At 55.5% G+C, this 18504-nt stretch overlaps 1 protein-coding gene across 1 annotated transcript in view; it reads left to right on the forward strand.

The window, feature by feature from the left end:
- The window catches only part of TTC7A (tetratricopeptide repeat domain 7A), a 106657-nt gene extending 89589 nt beyond the window's left edge, over window positions 1-17068 (forward strand). Inside the window, exons 19-20 of the mRNA XM_016216977.2 lie at window positions 4131-4333; window positions 15070-17068. Coding sequence (XP_016072463.2) covers window positions 4131-4333; window positions 15070-15291 — 425 coding nt within the window. The 3' untranslated portion in view covers window positions 15292-17068. The remainder of the gene's footprint in view (window positions 1-4130; window positions 4334-15069) is intronic.
- The last annotated feature ends 1436 nt before the right edge of the window (window positions 17069-18504 follow it).

Consider the following 18504-nt stretch of genomic DNA (forward strand, 5'->3'; position numbering starts at 1 on the left):
TTCCAGGAGAGCAAGATGGCCCACCTCGCTCTCTCACTATTGCTCACATCTCAGGAACTCACAGTGTGCTAGAGGGAGGCAGATGGATGGAGGGAGAGTTCCCTCCCCTGGAGGCCCAGGGGCTCACAGGTGGACCATTGGCTTTCCCTGAGTTGAGGGAAGTTGACCCACGTCTCAGCTCCCAAATAGCAAATTCATAGGCCTGGGTACTGATGCCCTACCTCTTTAGGTGGCCCTGCAGGTGGAAGCTCCCCCAGCTGCCAACTGGGCAGCCTGGGGAACTGGGGGGTGGGGGGGCAACCAGGGGTGTGTCTAAAGATCATATTTGTTATAAAAGGGGAGAAGGAGGAAGCTGTCTTACCCTTGGTCCGCATCACCTATGTCTGCATCCGGACTTCCTCATTCCTCTCCTGTCGTCCTTCACTCTCAGAAGATAAGCAGGGTCTCAGACCAACCCAGACCCTTAAGGCCTCTCAGTTATTCCCGGGCATTTTGCCTTCTGGCTCCCCGGTCTCCTCTGTCATTCCTCCCTCTTCCTCCCACCCTTCTTCCTTTATTCTGGGTGTCTTAACCATATGTCCTGAGGGTCTGCTCTATGGGGAGGATGCTTATTTCCTTTAGGGGACAGTTTTGGTGACTCCCCCGGGCTCAAGGCTAGCTAAGGTGGGTTCTTTATAGGGCCCAACCTTTACTTCTCTCCTGCCTTGGGGGTGGGAGAGCTCTGCCCTTTTAGCCGGTGGCCCCCTCCTTTCTTAAGTCTCACAGAGGGTCTCTATCTGGCTTGGGAAGGTCCCTAAAAGGCCTAGGTGTGGACCTGGGCTCCTGATCAGCCTGAGGGCAAGGTCCTCTCTGCAAAGGATGTGCAGATAGTCCTTGAAGGTGAGTCCATCCCCCAGCCTTGGGGGATGAGGCCTCTGCTTTGGCAGGAATGGCAGCAAGGCTACAACCAGCTCTGGGTGCAGGGTTAGAGCAGCATGCCTTAGAAAAAATAATAAAAGGCACTGTTACAAAGCTCCAGGGAACAGATGTTTTCCATTTGGCGGCTGCCAGGAGAAAGCTCAGAGAGGGGCGGGTGGAGAGAGATGGAGGGAAGAAGAAGAAAAGCTGAAACAGACAGGCGAGACCGGAGGTCAAGAGCAGGCAGAAAGGAAGACGGGAGAAGCAGGAATCAGAGTAGGGAGAGAGTAAAGGAACTGAGGGGCCTCTGACACCGAGGGGACAGCAAGGCCCGTTTCCTGGGGTGATAACCGCAACTATGAGAATTTAAGGAAAATCCAGTAACAGTGAGTGCTCATCCAGCCCTGGCCATGGGAGACCGGGATGGGTGTGGGCACCTTGAGGCCCTGGCAGCCAGGGCCTGGTGGTAGAGGATCAGGGCAGTGGGTGGGCACAGTGCCATGCGGCTGTCTATTTGGTAAAACAACTGCCCAGGGAGATTGAGTCTAGGACAGAGGGGTACACTGCAGCCCCCAGACCTGTGAGCCTGTCCGCAGGTCAGAGGCTCCTCCCTGGAGGCTGGGCCTGCCAGGGGCTGTCTACAAGGCCGCCAGCAGCCCTCAGGAGACCTCGCTTCTCTGGCTCTGTTCTGTGTCATCTGGTTTCCTGCCTAACTGGTAATGAAGTCCATTGCAGCAAAGCAGCCCTACCTATTTTTCAGGGCATGTTTTCTGGTGTATGGCCAGCTTCACAAGGCCCAGGGCTCCAAGGAAGGAGGTAGGTGGGGATCCTGTGATTGAAATCTGTTGATGTCAAGGCACTGTGAGGAATCCCCAAGGGAGGGACTGGGGACAACCTCCAGAGATTAAGCTCAGGAGATAGGGCAGCAGGTTGTAAACAGCTTAATGCCTAGACCAGGTGGGCAGGTGGACCAGGCCTGGGCGGGCCTGCTGGAGCAAGGTCTAGGGGTGTGGAGAGCCTGGCCTCTGAGCTAAGCCCTGGTGATAGAGGAAGCCACCATGTGGGCTGGTACAGGAAGGCCTCCCCACCCCAACACTCACACCACACTTCCTTCTGCTTCTCCCCTCTCCTTTGTGACCTTTGGGACTTCTGCCACAGTGGAGCCCACCCCTCCAGGTTAGCACAGCCTCCCTTCTCTCTGCCAGTCCAAGTCTAAGGCCTGAGTCTTCAGGCCTTTGCTCAAATGCTGCCACCCCCAGGAAGACTTCCCTGGCCACACCAGCACAGCTGACCTGACCCCTTCTGAGTGCCCAGAACACTCAGAGTTGGCACTTGTCACTCCACTGCCTTGGGCCGCTCCAGTGGTTTGGTGGCTTCACTCTTTCTCCTTGTGGGAGGGCCAGGCACACCATCAGTACTCAGTAATTGCACGTTGGTCGCTTAGTTATGAAGGCAGACTGCTCAGAGCGTCAGGCAGCAGCCCCAGAAGGAAACACAACAGCAGAGCAGAGCTGAGGCTGAGAACCAGACTCCTGACCACCAGGCCAGTCCTCCCTGCAAGACTCCAGGTTCAAAGCCTACCCTTCCTGGGCTCACCTCCCTGTGTTTTCTGCCTTGGAAATCGAGTTCAGGCTGTCTCAGGGAATAAGAACTTGGAGTTCTCTTTCTTGCCTTATCATGGGAACCTGGCTTCTCTGTGTTTAATTAATTCTCTGATTCTCCCAAATTCTCATCTCCACCAGAGGAAAAAAGTACCCTTGCTCTGAAAGCTTCTGTAGTATTTTAGGATGTGGCAAGCTATTTGATTACACAATGAGCCTCAGGCAACATTCTTGCTAAGCACCAGTCCCGGCCTTAGGCCTCCTTCCTGCTTCTTTTCAGAACAGGAAGATAGGATGCCTGAGCCCGGGTTTTCCACCTCTTTCCGGGAGCTTCCTTTGGGATGTCTGCTATCCAACCCACCCCAGACCTAATCTGAACTCATATAACCTCAGCTCTTACTCAGCCTTTGCTAGGAACAGCTTTTGGCAAAGTCACAAGCCTGGCTTTGCTTGCCCTCCTGTGCTCCCATCTGTGCACCGGCACCAGCCTCAAGAGGGGCAGCCAGGTCTGGGGCTACCATGAGAGGAGGGCTGAGTGGGCCATGAGGCCACGCTGCAACCCCAAGAACTGTGTTGCTAAAAGCACCTGCTGTGGGTGTGGACCTGCACAGGAGGGTTTGAAATGTGCATTTATGTGGGCTGGCCCAAGATTGGAGAAACTGCCCCATTTCCCACTGATCGGGGGAAGAAGGCAAACTGGTTGCGGGGCAGATTGTATGTGTGTCCTCTGCTCCTCTCAGTGTGGCAGAAAGTCCTTTGGAGGGAGGTGAGGAACCCCTGGGGGGCCCAGCTCTGCCTTGCCCCTTCCCACTGAAGGATGGGAATGAGGTCCTCTCTCAGCCTGGTTTGTTAGCGTGGGGCTCATGAGATCCTGCCTCCGTCCCAGACTTGTGAGGATTAAATGAGAGGAGATGCTTCACACAGTTGGGCCTTGGCCCGCAGCCGGCTCTCAGTCATCGCAAGCTGTTCGGGAGCTGTTACTAACGCTCCTGGGTGGAGCCCAGCTCTGCCCCTTCGCAGGGGGCTCTGTGAGCCTCTCTCCTTCTCAGCTGCCCAGCCCATCCTTGGCAGGATCACTGAGCTCCTCCTGGGGCCCTGTGCACACTGTTAGCCTCCCTCCCCAGAGACTGAGCGCTGGAGGAAAGCCACCACATCTGCCTTCATCCCCTACCCTGGACACATAGTAAACAAGTGACGTCAACAGACATTGGGAAAAAAGTCACCTGAGCCATCGCCGAGCTCCAGGAGATACCCCTTGTGCCCCCATGGGGGCTCTGAAGTTGGGGACCCAGTGCAAACCCTGGCTCCTCACTCTCCCTGTGGCCCCAGGCGAGTTCCCTACCTTATTTGTGCCTCAGCTTCCTCCTCTCTGAAGTGGGTCAGTGACAGTGCTTGCTCTCCAGGGCTTTGTGAACACTGGCTGAGACGGTCTGTGTGGAGCACGGAGCACGGTGCCTGACACAGTGAGCACTCAGAAACCATGGCCTGGTGTTAACCCCGCACCCCCTAGAGAGCCTGTCCTGTGCCCACTCGAGGTGATGGTTTCCATCACCTGAGACCGGTTCCCACCAAGAGGGCTGCTGCCTCTGACTTCCACCACCCTCACCTCCCCCTCTCCTCCTGGTTTCGCAGCTGAGCTGTTCATGGAGCAGCAGCACCTCAAGGAAGCAGGTTTCTGCATCCAGGAGGCAGCAGGCCTCTTCCCCACCTCACACTCGGTACTCTACATGCGGGGCCGGCTGGCCGAGATGAAGGGCAGCTTGGAGGAGGCCAAGCAGCTGTACAAAGAGGCGCTCACGGTGAACCCCGATGGCGTGCGCATCATGCATAGTCTGGTGAGTCAGCCCCGCACCCCCTCAAAAGGCCTCAGGGCCGTCCTCTCCTCTCCCCCCTCCATGCCTGCAGGTGCCTTGCTGCCACTGTGCCCTGGTGTCTGGGGGAGGTGGCTTCCCCCCTGCTCTGTTGGGAAAGACAGTGCTCCTCCTGCAGAAGCATGCCATTTCCTTCCGATCAGAGCCTCCGAGTGGATGAAAGAATCTGGGAGGATCGGTTGATATTCTTTGTGACTTTCTGCTCTAAGTTGCTGTATGGCAGTCTAGCCCTAAAGGACTTTCATTGTTATACATCAGATCCTCAGGCTGGATGGAGACTCTAGATACCAAAATGCTCTTTTCTGTGGGGGTCCTCAGGCCCTCCTTGTTCACTGGACTGCCTTCCCCATTTCAGAGGAGCTCCTTGGCGGGATTCCAGGGATGTCCCAGGGTGGGCTGTCATTTCAGGTCTGACTCAAGTGCACATTGAAAATGGCTCCTAGGGGCCCCCACTCTTAGGACACAGAGCTCAGGACTTGGGTGCCCAAGGCTCAGTGACCTTCCTGTGGGAGGTTCGGAGACTGGGAACAGAATGCTGGTGCTCTTGTCCAGACCTTTCCATTCTCTCTCTGGGTGATCATGGGTGATCATGGGTGATCATGGGCAGGTCAGCCACCTTCTCTGTACCTCGTTTTTACTTATCTGTGCAGTGGGGATCTCTAACAGGTGATACAGTAGACCCTGGGTATAACTTTTCTTCCCCTTGCTTGCTTTAGCTGCTTTCAGAGAGCAGGTATCAGGATAAATGCAATGATCTGAAAATACAGGTCTGCATAGGCACAGTAATTTTTGAAGTATGATTTAGGAGCCCACAGTTAGTGACACAGTCTTCCCCTGTCAGGGCCTGGGTTCCACTTCATGTCCTCTTGGAGAGCTCTGAGAACAGCCATGAGAGGCTCAGTAACATCTGCCACATGGGAAACGCCGAAGGACCAGGAGAATGGCTCCAGGTGGCTGCAGGGTTGTCACTGTCCAAAGAGGTCTGATTGTTCATGAGTAGAAGCTACTGGGAGTTAGATTTCAGCTCAGTGTCAGGAAAAATGGTGTAACTCTTAGAAGAGCCTAAGCACAAACTCAGGAATTGTCTGGTGAAGATGTTGCCAAGAGAATAGAAACATCACATAGGGTAGGAGCTGGACCAGGTCATCTTTATAAGGTCCTTTCCAACCCCAAGAGTCCTTGAAAACAGATCAGAACAGAGGTTCCTAGCTCAGCTATTACTCCCACTGCCTGGGAGTTAAAAGCTGTCTAGGCGAGACCCGTGTGTGTCGGTGTCGGTTGGAGAGGCCTGCACGGCAGTGTCCCGCCCTGGCCCACGCTTCCCTCCACGGGGCTCCGGGCTGCCTTCCGGTCTGCTCAGCAGATGTTTGTTTTTTTCAAGGCACATCCTCCTTCCTCCCACAATTCAGATATTAGCTCCTCTGATGAATGCCTCCCCGGAGGTCACATCCAGAAACTTGGTTAGGGCGGCGGGAGGGAGGACGTGGGCTGTGTCATTAGGCCAGCGGCCAGGCGGCGATGTCTGCCCTCCACTGCACTCACGGATGTGCACCTGCCGCTCAGCTCCTAAAACCCGGCGAAATCCAATAACAAGTACAATTTTGAAGTAACAGTGTGCCATTTTTCATTTATGCTTATTATTGTTTGTAGCTATTTCCCTGAAATTGAAGCAGTTTCCAAGGGTGAGTTTCCATGGTAACTGAAGGGCTGTCCAGAGTGGCTCCCTAGAGATGTTTCTGAAATTGCCCCTTTTCTCTTCTCGAGGTGCCTTGCCAATGTGATGAATTTGGGGCAAGTCAGAGTCAGGCCTGCCCACTGTTAGTTAAAAGCAAGCAGAGGGGCCTTTGGCTCTTGCGTGGGCAGCCCATCCCTTTCACACGCTCTGTCCCTACCAGCACCCTACACATATGCATACAGAATAGCAGATTTCAAGCCTGGGAAGATTTACTAAGCACTCATTTTCCAGAGACACACGAACACTTTGGCAGGTTGATCTCCAGCATTCCCCAATCTAAGTGTCTTCCCTGCACTGACCTTAGACTCAGGACATTTGGGACCTCGCCCTGGCTCTGGCCCTGATTCATGTGGGTGACTTAGGAAAAGACACACTTAACTCCATTGCTCCTGACATCTCCCTTTGTAAATGAATAATAATCGTCATCATTCTTAGACCAATTTTCTAATCAAATGAGGTGATGCATGTGAAAGTGCTTCTAAAAGTCTACAATGCAACATCAGAGAAGGCAAAACACAGTGAATATGCCACTACTCTCTAGTCCCTCACCCATGACAGACATTGCTACTCAGTCACAGCACTTTTCCCCACTGAGCACAGATGGGAAGTGGGGATCTTTTTCACTATGGTACAACATGAAGGCGGCCGCTACTCGTCAGCCTAAGTCAGCTTGACATTTATGTAAGGGAGTCACTATAAAAAGTCAGTAAAGAATGAGAGCAATATATCAGTTATCTCAGCCTTTGTGAACTCCAGAGGTGGGCACATCTCTGGAGAATTATCCAGAGGAAGGAACATGGACAGGAACAGTATGTCACCCCCCGTGGAGTCATTGACAAGGCAGGTTTCCAGGGAGGATATCCTGGCCTTACCATGCCACTGTGGCTTTGTGAGGACACTGGCCTCTGGTAGGTACTAGAGTCCCCTGAGAGCACAGCCACCCACAGCCTGGGCTGGAGAAGCTCTAGGTCCCTCATGAGCCCTCTGAGGTCGTGGTTGAGTCCCACTCCCTGAGGTTTGGAAAGAGAAGGTTGAGGATAGACTTAGTGAGCCTCATGGGGGCCAGGTTCAGCCCTACAGTCCTTAGGCAGGATCACCAAACACTAGGAGGCCAGCCTCAGGCCTTTCCCTGAACACGCTGGAGACAGCCTCTGGGAGTGGAAGACTGTCGGTTTCAGGAGCCAGGGTTCAGGCATTTCTAAGAATATGAACTTTGGCCCAGACGTGGGTTCTCTACTCTCCCAGTCCTGCTGCCCTCCTGCCTGGAATGTGACAGGAGACCTTTCTATGGTTCTGGCTCCACTCTGGGCTTGGCTCAGATTTTCCCACCCAGATCAGGCAGGAAAGAGACACCTCCTCGGCAGTGCTCTGCCAGGGAAGAGTCTCCACTGCCCACAGCAGTGTCCCTGAGGAGTCTATGTCCTCGAGCCCTGGTCCTGCAGCTGCCACCTCTGCCAGACACAAGGATGGTGAGGTTGCTTTGAGGGAGTGCTGAAGTACAGGAAGAAAAAGGCAATCTCTCTGTAGATGGACATTCCCAGTGAAATCTCAGCAGCAGGTCCCAACAGTCTGCCGGCTCTGTCCCGGCCTCCCCACCAGGTAGCTGGAAACCCCACTCAGCCTGGGTGTTCAGAAGTTAGTTTACTGGCAGAAGAAACTAGTTAAGAAGGGGGGACTGAACTTTACCTGCCTGCCCTTACAGAAACATGAGAAAGAAAGTAGGGTCCTTCCCAAGATCAGCAGTGGAGTTGGCCCCTGGGTGGCACTGCTTTTCAGAGAGGGCTCCACAGTCTCACCCAGACAAGGATCCTCAGGCAGCCTGCACCCGTCTCTCTGAGCCTTTCTCTGCCCTGCTCCTACCAGGAGCCCCTCTGTATCCCTAAGGGAGCAGGTATGCCTGGGGATGGCAGGGAGCCCAACTGTGGCTGATGGACTAGCCGAGTCACTAAGAGCCCTCCCAAGAAGCAGTTCCATTGAGGTCACCTGACCTTAATGGTAAGAAGGTCACTAGCCCTGACTACAGAACAACTCGCTCCCCCTGCCCTTCGCCCCCAGGGGCACACTCTTAGGGATGGTAGGAGGGGTTTCCTGCCCCTCACTGGCCCTGTCACTGGCCATGCTTTCTTCTTGAGACAGAGCTCTAGGTTCCTGCTGCTACAACTCCCCAGAACCCTTTCCTGCTTAGGCACCCCAGCAGTAGGGAGAGATTGGCCTGTGTGAGCTTTAGCTTCTGTGATGTAATTCCCGGAGATGTAATTTCTGAAGCATCCTGGCCACGTGACCTGGCCTCTTCTCCCTCCAGATGCCCCTGGAAAGACGGGAAGACAGCATTTTCATCCATTGCCCTCTGATGAGAGCATGACCATGAATTATTTCCCTGCATTTGTTCCCTCTTGCTCCCAGTGTGGGGCTGATGTCTCATTCTTGAAGTGGGTTGGGGGGATCAAGGTCATAGCCATCCCCAGATGACCCCAGAGCCTCTTGCCCCCTTCTCCCTAGACTGGGGTGTGCTGCAGCACATTTCAAGTCCCCAGAGCTCCCCACCACAGCCCCGGCCTCCCCCAAGGTGGGTTCTGAGTCAGTGAGGACCAGGGTTCTGCCTCACCTAGCCCTGAGGTTCTGGGTCAGGTCTTTTGCAGGCGCTCCAGGATCCAATAAGAAGTCTCTGCTCTCTAAGGCCAAAGAGGTGAACTGTGGCTACACAGAGCTTCGCCCGTTACCCTCCTTTGGCTGGCCCATCCCCAGTCCTGGAGGGGAGGACCAGACCAGACAGAGGTGACTCACTTCTAAGACAGACAACCAACCCTGCCAGCCCTTAAGCTATGGGGCACAGAGATTACTTCCCTTCACTGGCTTAGTTTTCTATCAGATGAAGAAAATAACACAGGCCCTTGTGAGCACAATAGTTTTAGGGCTCAGATGTGTTGAGACCTGTGAAAAATTAAGTTAACATCAGGCATTTTGTCACCATCTGTGTGGAAGACTTGGTGGCAGGTGTCCTGAGCCTACCTTTGACCAGGGTGCTGTGGGATGATGGTCATTGGCCCAAATTTTCTTGTTCTGCCATGTGGCCCATGGTGCCAGCGGGGTGCTAAAAAGGCAGGGAGGGGGTGCTGGGCAGGGACCAGGGACCTCAGAGCTGCCTGTGGGGCTGGTTGACTGGAACAGTTTTTAAGCCCTGGTATCAGAGCCAACTTGTGCCTGGAGGTAAGAACATAGCCTTTGAGTCTGGCTGACCTGGACTTGAGTCTCACTTTCCCTATACTTACTGTTTAACCTTGGCTAAGCTCCTCAACCTCTCAGAACCTCAGTGTCCTCATCTGTAAAATGGGAACCATGGTGCCAAGCACACAGAGCTCTTGATAGAATTACGTTGAGTAATTCTGTAAGTTAATGGTTCAGTAGTGGAGTTACTTTTATTTTTTGCATTTATAAGTGCTGCTTCCCAGACAGGTTCAGATGCTCTTGGTTTGCAGAGAGAAACGGAAGCCTAGAGCCAAGCCCAGAGACTCATTGTAGCAAAGCTGCTCGGTCCTCAGTGAGCTCACCAGGTGACTCTGGCCAAGGCATAGATGTGCAGAACATTGGCCCCAACTGCCCTGTGGCTGGGACAAGCACATACACAGGGCAAGGCCCAGCTGACCTTAGCTGAGAGCGAGAATGTGAGCTGAGGGATGAGGGAAATTTGAGACCGGGTCTTGCAGTGTCAGATGTTGGGTGAAACCCTTCAGCTAAAGGGTCACGCTGGGGCCCTCAGGCTGAGAGAGAGGAGGAGAGGGGAAGGCCAGGCTCTGGAAGGTCCTGCTCAGCCCTGCACTCTGCCCCATGTCTGCCAGGCTGGTTCAGCCTCTGCCTCCTGACTCTGAGGAAAGGTGTCCGAAGCAGCGAGAAGTACAACTCAGCCTGACTATGGACAAGGCTGCGGCACACAGAACAGAAGGGTCTCTGGTTCCTGGGGCCCCATCCCTCAGGGCCCAGGGCGCCCATTGCCCCAGGCCTCCCTCCATGTCGGCCGCCTGGTCTGTGGCAGGTGGCTGAGAGGGTCAGGCCTCCTGAGGGCTGGGAGGATGCAGAAGTCTTGGCTCTGCTGTGTGTGTGTGGAGACCCTGAGTTCTTGCACACAGAGCCCCTGGCACTGGAATCTCCCTGCCCCGCTCTCCCTCCCCCCAGCTCCAGTAGATGGGGAGTTTTCTTCTTTTTGACAGAAAAGTCCAAAAGGAAGGTCTTGGTCATTTGCCCTCCTGGTGTGGTGGCTTGATTGTGAGCCCTGTATTTTCCACCCCTCCCCAGTGCTGCCTGAGGTCAGTAGTCCCTGGTGGGCAAGTGGAGGAGGAGGGGGAGAGTTTTGGGGCTCACCGTGCTGGCAGGTGGGAGGTGCACAAGCCTGTCACCCAGCATGGGCCTCGCTGGTGTTTCGAGGCCCCTGCCCACCCTGCCTCACCCCTAGCCTGGCACAGCCCCCAGCACACAGTCTGAGCCCTTAGCCCAGGCCCAGAGACCTTCCAGAAGGTGAGGGCGACTCCCCTGGCTCTGGATTTTGGGAAGCCTTAGGTGGTGTGTGTGCTCCTGATGTCCATGCCAACCCTGACGAGGAAGTGGAGAGGAAGCCTCCTGTCAGTCTGTCGTAGGTTCGGATCAGCTTGTCAGTGAAGCACTGTTGCCTTAGTGCAGCCCCAGGATCAAAGGTCTGAAAGGCTCACTCTGTCTGGAGGAGCAGGGTTCAGCCTTTTCCGCCTTATAGGCCAGCCCTCCCCGCCCCCCCCATGGCTCTGTCTCCTGGTCCCATAGTGGGGCCTCTGCCATGGGTCACCTTCCCACTGCCCATCACAGGGTCTTCTCTTCTAAAACCTGAAGTCCAGGGGTCTTACTACAGCCCCCTGACTTAGCCCTGAAGGCCCTGTCCTCTCCAGGATGGGGCCCACCTAAGCTGGGCTCCAGGTGAGTCTGGGGGCTCCCTCAGCAGGGTTTTCTTCCTATGAGAGCCTGGAGGAGTTGTGGGGGGGCTATCAGCCAGGCATTGAGTGGGATCTAGAAGGATTTGTGCCCCTTCTCCCAACAGGGGCCCCCCCAGCTCCAAGATGGATGTGGTGATGTGTGGGCTCATTCTCAGCCTGGAGAGCTGTCTCATTCCCAGTCTGGTCAGACAGGTTGAGGCTGACACACCTGGGAGAATCCAGCATGCAGGAATGCAGGCCTCCCTTGCTGGGCATGTCAGTGCCCCTGGAGGGGGAAGGGAGGGAGCCTTCCTGTGAAGCAGCCTCAGAGGTGGTTCCAGCAGGGGCTCCTCCCTGCAGCCCCAGGGTCCCCAAGCAGGAGGCTCCAGGGACCTGGAGGCTCCAGCAGCCTCCAGCTGATTCCTGGCTTCCCAGCTGGAAAGGCTGTGACAGAATCCCAGGAATGTGCCTTGAGCTCAGAAAGAAAATTCCCAAAATAACTCCTATAAATACTTGAGGGTAAGGGCGGGGAGGGAGCTCTCAGCATGGCCTACAGCTGGCCCAGCACTGGGGACTACTTCCCAGGGCAGTCCACCCCCAAAAGGAGAAAAGGCACACACAGACAGACCCTCCTGCTGCCCTACCTCTGGGGGACAGTGTCAGACACCGAGTTAACTGGGTGAGATGGTACGCAGTAGCAATGCTGAGAAATAAGACAGGATCTTTTTCCTCCTTCATTTCCATCCCGGGCTATAGCCCCTGACCCTACCCTATACCTCCCCAAAGAGCCTGGGCTCCTAAGCGGGAGGGTCCCCCTCAGAGGGCCTCTCCAGGCTGCCTGGCCCGTGGCCCTAAGCAGCTCACTGAGCACACACACTTGTCTCTGGTGTACCTGGCCCTGAGCCCAGGACCCTCCCAGCCGAGCTCTGTTGGAGGAGCAGGATGGCATTTGACAGCCCACTGTCATGGAGCACAATGTCAAGGTGATGGTGGTTGGAGGGACTGCGGTCCTCAGGGAAGGCTTATTGCGGAGCAGGGTCCCAGGTAGATGAGATGTGGCCAGATGTCCCCTCCTCCCTGAGGTCCAGGAAGGGAGGGAGGAAGGAATGGAGGAAGTCGGGAATTTGTGGGACTTCCCCGCAGCCCTGCCCTCCCTGAGCAGCTGTGGCAACCCTGGTCCCTCCCATCGGCGCAGCGCCCCATCGCCACAGCAACTTGCACTCACTTTCTGATCCCTGTGCAAGAGCAGCACAGCTACGGCCTCTCCCAAATGAGAGTCACCAGCAGGCCTGGTTTCTCTGGCTTCAGGATGCCCCCTGGCCAGTGTGGGGACATTTGAATGGAATTGTGTTCCCACCATCTCCCTGGAGACCCATTCTCTGGCAGCTAGGGGCAGGGGTGCCAGGCCCTTGGCAGTGCGGGTGGGGGGCAGAGCAGGTGAGACCTACATTCTTCCTGGGGCGGGCCCTGTCCAGTTGTCAAGCAGCAAACAGCTCTGAGTTGCTACCCAACATCAACGGGCTGGTGTCTTGGGCAGGTGGCAGCAGATCCTGTTACCGGCCCAGGGCCTCTGGGCCCCAGCTTGACCCCAGCCCGGTGTCTCCTTTCAGGCTCTAAGGTCAGCACCCCAGGGTGGTGGGGACATGCTCCAACCCCCACCTAGCCCACAGTCTCCCCACAGAGAGCCCTGCCCTTTAGAGAAAGCAGTTTTTCCACCCCCTTACCCCCTCCCAGGACCCTCTGCTCATCCTGGGGACACTTCCATTTGCTATGCGCCCACCATGTGGCCTGCCTGGCTCTACAATTTCAAATTCATTGAGAATCCTCACAATAGCCTATGAGGAAGGACTCTTCTGTTCCCCAGTTTACAGATGAGGAAACAGTGGCTCAGAGAAAATGGGCCACTTACCCAGGGTCGCTGCACTTGTCGGTGGCAGAACTGGGATTCCTGTGGCTGTGGAGCCCTGGGCTTGTCTCCTACACTGCACACCCTCCAAACCAAGAATAACACACGCGTGAACCCCTGTTCAGCCTGCACACACACCTGGCCCCTTCCCAAACGCCCACACACTTGAGATCAGGGGTTTTCAAACTTTTTAGATGGAGCCCTCTTTTCAAACAAAATCTCATGTGGAAGCTCAGTATAGCAATCTTAGTGTATAAAGCCACTGCGGCCCCGCCCCTCTGGGAGACTCTCCTGGCTGGCCTTCCCCATCTGTCCTCTGTCGCTCCCCCATGGGCAGCTCTCACAGGGCTCAAACCTTCCATTTTTGGTGCTTAATTTTGGTGTCTGGCAGCCTGTCGTCTCGCCTTCCTTCCCTCCTCCCTGTGGGCCCTGTTCCATCGTGAGCTCAGGGTCCAGCTCCCAGGCCCTGTGGGCAGAACAGCTTGGCCTGGAGCCCCACTGGCCAGACCGGGCACAGCCCTCCGGTCCTAGGCAGCCCTGAGTCAGCACCGCTCCCATCTGGCCAGAGCTGGAGCCGGGGGCCCTGCCTGAAGCTCTGCCCAGCCGCAGCTCCCCTGTCCTCCCCTGTCCCCTGCCTCATCCTCATGGTTCCCTGGGGATGGCTTCACCCTGGGTTGAAGAGACTGTGGATACATCTCCCTATTCCTTTCCCACCCCCTGGCCCCAGGACCACCAACCAGCACCTTCATCGAGGGAGAAGCTTTCCTAGGGCTTCCTGAGTGCCATCTTCCCCTCTTGCCTAATTGGTCATGTTCCAGGCTCTCGGAGGACTTTATGAAATCAGGCATCGTCCCTAGTGGGTCGCCATAGCAACGGAGGGCCTAACTCTGGAGAGCGTGGTGGGGATGAAAATGTTCCAGCTAAAAATGTACATGGCCATCAGTGGGCGGGCACCCAAGAGGGGGCCCCCGGCACATAGAAGGCAGCTCCCCGCCCCCACCCTGGCCCCCGCCTGCCCAGGAAGTCAGAGTTGTTCGTGCGTCACCTCGTATCTTTGAATGAGAGGGGCCCCCCTGAGAGGGGGCCATCCCATGCCACCTTTGAGGGCTGATTCACAGATCAGTAGACAGTATGGTGCAAAGCAGCATTTATGGGAACAGAGGCCAAAAAGGACCCCGGCCCCTTCCCCTGCTCACCGCCCTGTCCCTCTACCTCCCTGCACCCCTCTCACTGTGGGTAGAAGTGGATGGAGAGGGGCAGGGTGCCAGTTTCACTTCCCAACTCCTTTTTGTGACAATTCCTGTCACTTCCTATATTTCTCTGGCAACGGGGTTTTTGGAGCCAAATAAAAGGCCAAGCTCCTGGCCACCCTGACCCACCCTCCCAGAGCCCTCCTTTCACTCAGCCTCCGTCCCTGGTCCCTGTCCATCTGACTGTCCTGTGACCCTCACCTGCCAGGCCAGACTGGGATGGGTATTTGGTCCCAGGATCCAGACGTCCCTAGGAAGACTGGCTGCTGGTTCAGGCTGCCCCCACCCACTGACAAGCTTGAGGTTCTCCCCTCGGTGATAGGAGCTGGAACCTGCAGCATACATCCCTGGGTCTCACAGCATCCCTGGGGAGAATGGCAGCTCGGCAGTGCCGCAGCAAGGCTGGGAGTAGCAGGCCCAATGACTAACCCATGCAGGCCAGACACTGTTCAAATATTTTACATAAACTCGTGTAAGCTTCACAGCCCTTGAGGTGGCTACTGTGGTCTTTCCCATTTATAGATGAGGAAACTCAGGGCCAGAGAGGGGTGGCTTGCCCAGGATCCCCCAGCCGGTAATGAGGAGATTTAAAGCCAGGTCTGCTCACTTGGAAGCCCATTCCTTGAGGCCAGGAGGGACACAGCTCCCACAGTGCATGATCTGGGAGGCTGGACTGGAAGTAGGTCTAGGGTGGGGACAGATAGGATTTGCATTAGTCATGGGCACGGTCACTTGACCAAACCCAAACCTGAGACACCATGTCTGGGGCCCTCTCCAGCTGGTGGACAACCTGCTTCCCACTCCTTGCCCTGATCGCCAGGATGCCCCAGCCCCAGGACATCCTCACTAACCGCTGCCCTGTGCTTGCTCCCCAGGGTCTGATGCTGAGTCGGCTGGGCCACAAGTGCCTGGCCCAGAAGGTGCTGCGGGACGCCGTGGAGAGGCAGAGCACCTGCCACGAGGCATGGCAGGGCCTGGGTGAGGTGCTGCAGGCCCAGGGCCAGAGTGAGGCCGCCATCGACTGCTTCCTCACTGCCCTGGAGCTGGAGGCCAGCAGCCCAGTGCTGCCCTTCTCCATTATCCCCAGAGAGCTCTGACACCGCCCTGCAGCAGCGGGGGGGAGGAGGCTGCCCGGTGTGGGGGCAGGCGGGCCGGGGGAGCACGGGTTCGGGGAGGTATAGGACCTCAGGGAAATACATCTCTAGGGAACACTTCTGCAAGCTGCAGCCCTAGTTCTCCTCGCCTCCCCACCCCACCCCTGCATTCCCTCCAGGGCCAGCTGGGTCTGGGAGCTGCTCATCTGGAGCCAGGTGGACCAGATTTGCATCAAAAGCAAATTCCTTGCTCCTTGGGACTCAGACATTATGGCATTTATGAGCAAGGAAGTAGCTGGGAGGCCACATCAGCATGGGGGCCCCTCCCCAGAGTATCTGTTCATCTAAATGTGTAGTAAGATCTGTGTGGCTTGGTTACCTCCCCATCTAAAAAGCCCTGTCCTATACCTGCCACCCTCCCTCACCATCCCTGACCCTTGATTTCTGGCTTTGCACAAGCTTTAGTCTGGAACTTCAGCTCTTTGCTCTCCAGCACCAAAGATGAACCCTGCAAGCTGCCCCCTGGCTGGGCCAAAAGGGTTTTCCTGGATTCCTTCCTTGGCGCCTTGGAGACAGTCGGCTTGAACCCTAAGTGACTGAGAGTTGTGGTGACGGGACTTGCTCCTTGTGAACCTCACAGCTGTACTCCACCCCACCCATGCCTCTGTGCCTTGGGGAGCCCGCGGCCCTGGTCTCATGCCCCAGCCTCAGGACAGGGTTCTGGATCACTCTCAGGTCTTGCCCTAACTTTCCATTTCCGCCCACCTCTTTTTCTGGAGACACCCCAGCTTTAGCAGGCCATAGCCCCAGGATGGGCCTCAGGATATAAATGTGGCTGCTGGATGCAGCCCTTTCTGATTGCTTACATCAACACATTCCTTCAAGCCTTACCTTTCTGGGCAGTGGGTACATTGCAGATTGCTCTGTAGATGGGGAGTCTCTAGGACTGTCCCCAATTCATCTCACCACCCACAACACATTTCACCTCAGGCTTTCTTGGGTAACCCAAGCGCCACCCTGGCCATTTGGTTCTCCCTGCCTGGCACCAAATGACTGGTTGGAGACCTGAGGAGTCGGGGCCTGGCACCTCCTAACTGGTTGAGCAGGCCTCTGTATACTTGACACCTTTGTCTGCAGGGACCCTGTGTGCAGGTGGGTGGGTGTCTTCCTGCTGCTCCCCTACCTGCGGCATGATGCTCCTGGAATTCTCCGCAAGAAGTCAGCCCCTCCACAGGCCTGTCGGGAATTCCTTTTTTATCTGCACTTTGGGTTTTAGTTTTAAAGCTCCAGGTACACCTCTCATTTTAAGATGTGTGGAAAAGTTGGGTGAGGACTGCCCTGGTTTGTTGTAGCCCTGTCTCTCTGTGGGAGACCCACCCTCCTTGCTGCACTGGCTCAGCACTGCACCCCCAGGTGCTTCCCAGGGAGAGCCTGCGCCTTCTGGCCTCCGCCCGGTGAGCAACACTGCGGAGAACAGCAGACCCTTCACCTCTTGGTTGAAGGATCTCTATATATTTGTGTGTGTATAAATATATATATATATATATGATAGAGCTCTATTTTTATTCTGGAATTCTGTTAAGAAAGAAAGTAAACATGACAAAGGAAATGCCATTGATTTGCCTTGGGGGGGCCGCAAGATGTTGGTAGTCAGTTCTGGGTAATACGAAAGCGACCGAGTGCATTTTGATTGTATGCCCTCAGAGGCCATCTCAGTGGGCTGGGCCAAGTTGCTGACAGTTCGCAGATTATTCTGAATAAAGAGACCCCTGAAGGGGAAGCAGGCTTGTCTGAAGCAATGTGTTCATTCAGTGTGCAGGTGGCCCCGAAACAGGCCTTGAGCAGCCCTGGAGGAGCAGGTGTTGCAGAAGAAGAGGCCTGAGGAGCCGTGAAGGCCAGGGCCTGGGCCTCACAGGTGGGGGTGGGGTTGTGGGGGGAGGAGGAAAGGGGCCGCTGAGGGACTGTGATTTGATCCAGTGAGAATGGATGTGCACAGTGGAGGCTGGGGAGGGCTTTGAGGTCAGGCTGAAGCCTGGAGATGGGTATAAGGAAGCAGAGGGGTCCAGGCAGGGCCAGCAAGAGTAGGTCTCATTCTGGACTGCCATCTGTTCCTTAGATGGCCCTGAGCTCCTTGCTGCCTCCCCGGGCCAACTGGAGAGTCCAAGGCCAGACTTGCCATCTGAACAGTGACTCTTCCAAGGGCACTGCCAGTGGAGCCGCTCCAGCACCTGGGGAGAAGCACCGGGGGGGGGGGGGGGGGAGGTAAGCATCCAGGCCAGGCTGCACCCAGATTGGCCACCTGCCCTGAGAGGTCCATAACCAATACATGCCTAATATGTAGGTTATGCTACTTAACAACACACTACATCCATTAAAAAGTGCATTAACGTTTTGAAGGATGACAAATTTTTGCAGGAGTTCTATTTCTTGTACCCCAAGGGATCATCTGGTGCACCCCCAAGGCTGCACCCACCCACTTTGAAGACAGCTGCCTTTGAGGCTTTCCCTGGAACTTGGGACTGCCAAGACTAAGCGTCCTGCTCCCTTGGCCTCCCTGTCCCTCAGTTGTGTTCTCCATTGAGGTTTTACTATACTAGTGAAGGAGGGTCTGTCTTTAGGTGTCCAGCTTCTCTCTTGCTGTGATGCTTTCTTTTAAGGAAACACATTCGCAATCTTTAGTGATATAACAATTAGTATCAGATTACTTGTCACACACCCTCACCCCCAGCTCATGATCCCTTGGGGTGAGAAAGGCCATAGGTGATGTTATATTATCTACCAGCCTGGGAGAAAGTTCTAGAAGGCATATCCTTCAAAAAAGAGAATGGAAGGAGGGAGAAGGAAGGCCTTCCTATTCAATATGAGTGCTGTGCTGTGCTGTGCTGTGCTGTGCTGTGCTGTGCTGTGCAGAGCTGACCTCGAGTTGGTCAGATGTTGAAAAGTCAGGAAGGGGTGGAGACATTTCCTGACCCCCAGGTCTTCAGAGCCCTTGTTCACACATTAACCCTCACTGGAGAAGGAGGGAGCCTGCCCTGCGTCCAACCCATTGTGCCAGAACAAGGGCTAGAGTCTGGGGAGAAGACTTGCGTTGCACTGTCACCCTCATGGACCTCCAGCCCACCCACTACTGTCCAGGACACAGCCCTTCAGTATTAATAGTGTTTATCTGCAGGCACAAATATGAATGGAATTTCAGCCACCACCACCCAGCCTCCT

The sequence above is a fragment of the Miniopterus natalensis genome, chromosome 13 (assembly GCF_054644295.1).
Source record: "Miniopterus natalensis isolate mMinNat1 chromosome 13, mMinNat1.hap1, whole genome shotgun sequence".
NCBI lineage: Eukaryota > Metazoa > Chordata > Mammalia > Chiroptera > Miniopteridae > Miniopterus > Miniopterus natalensis.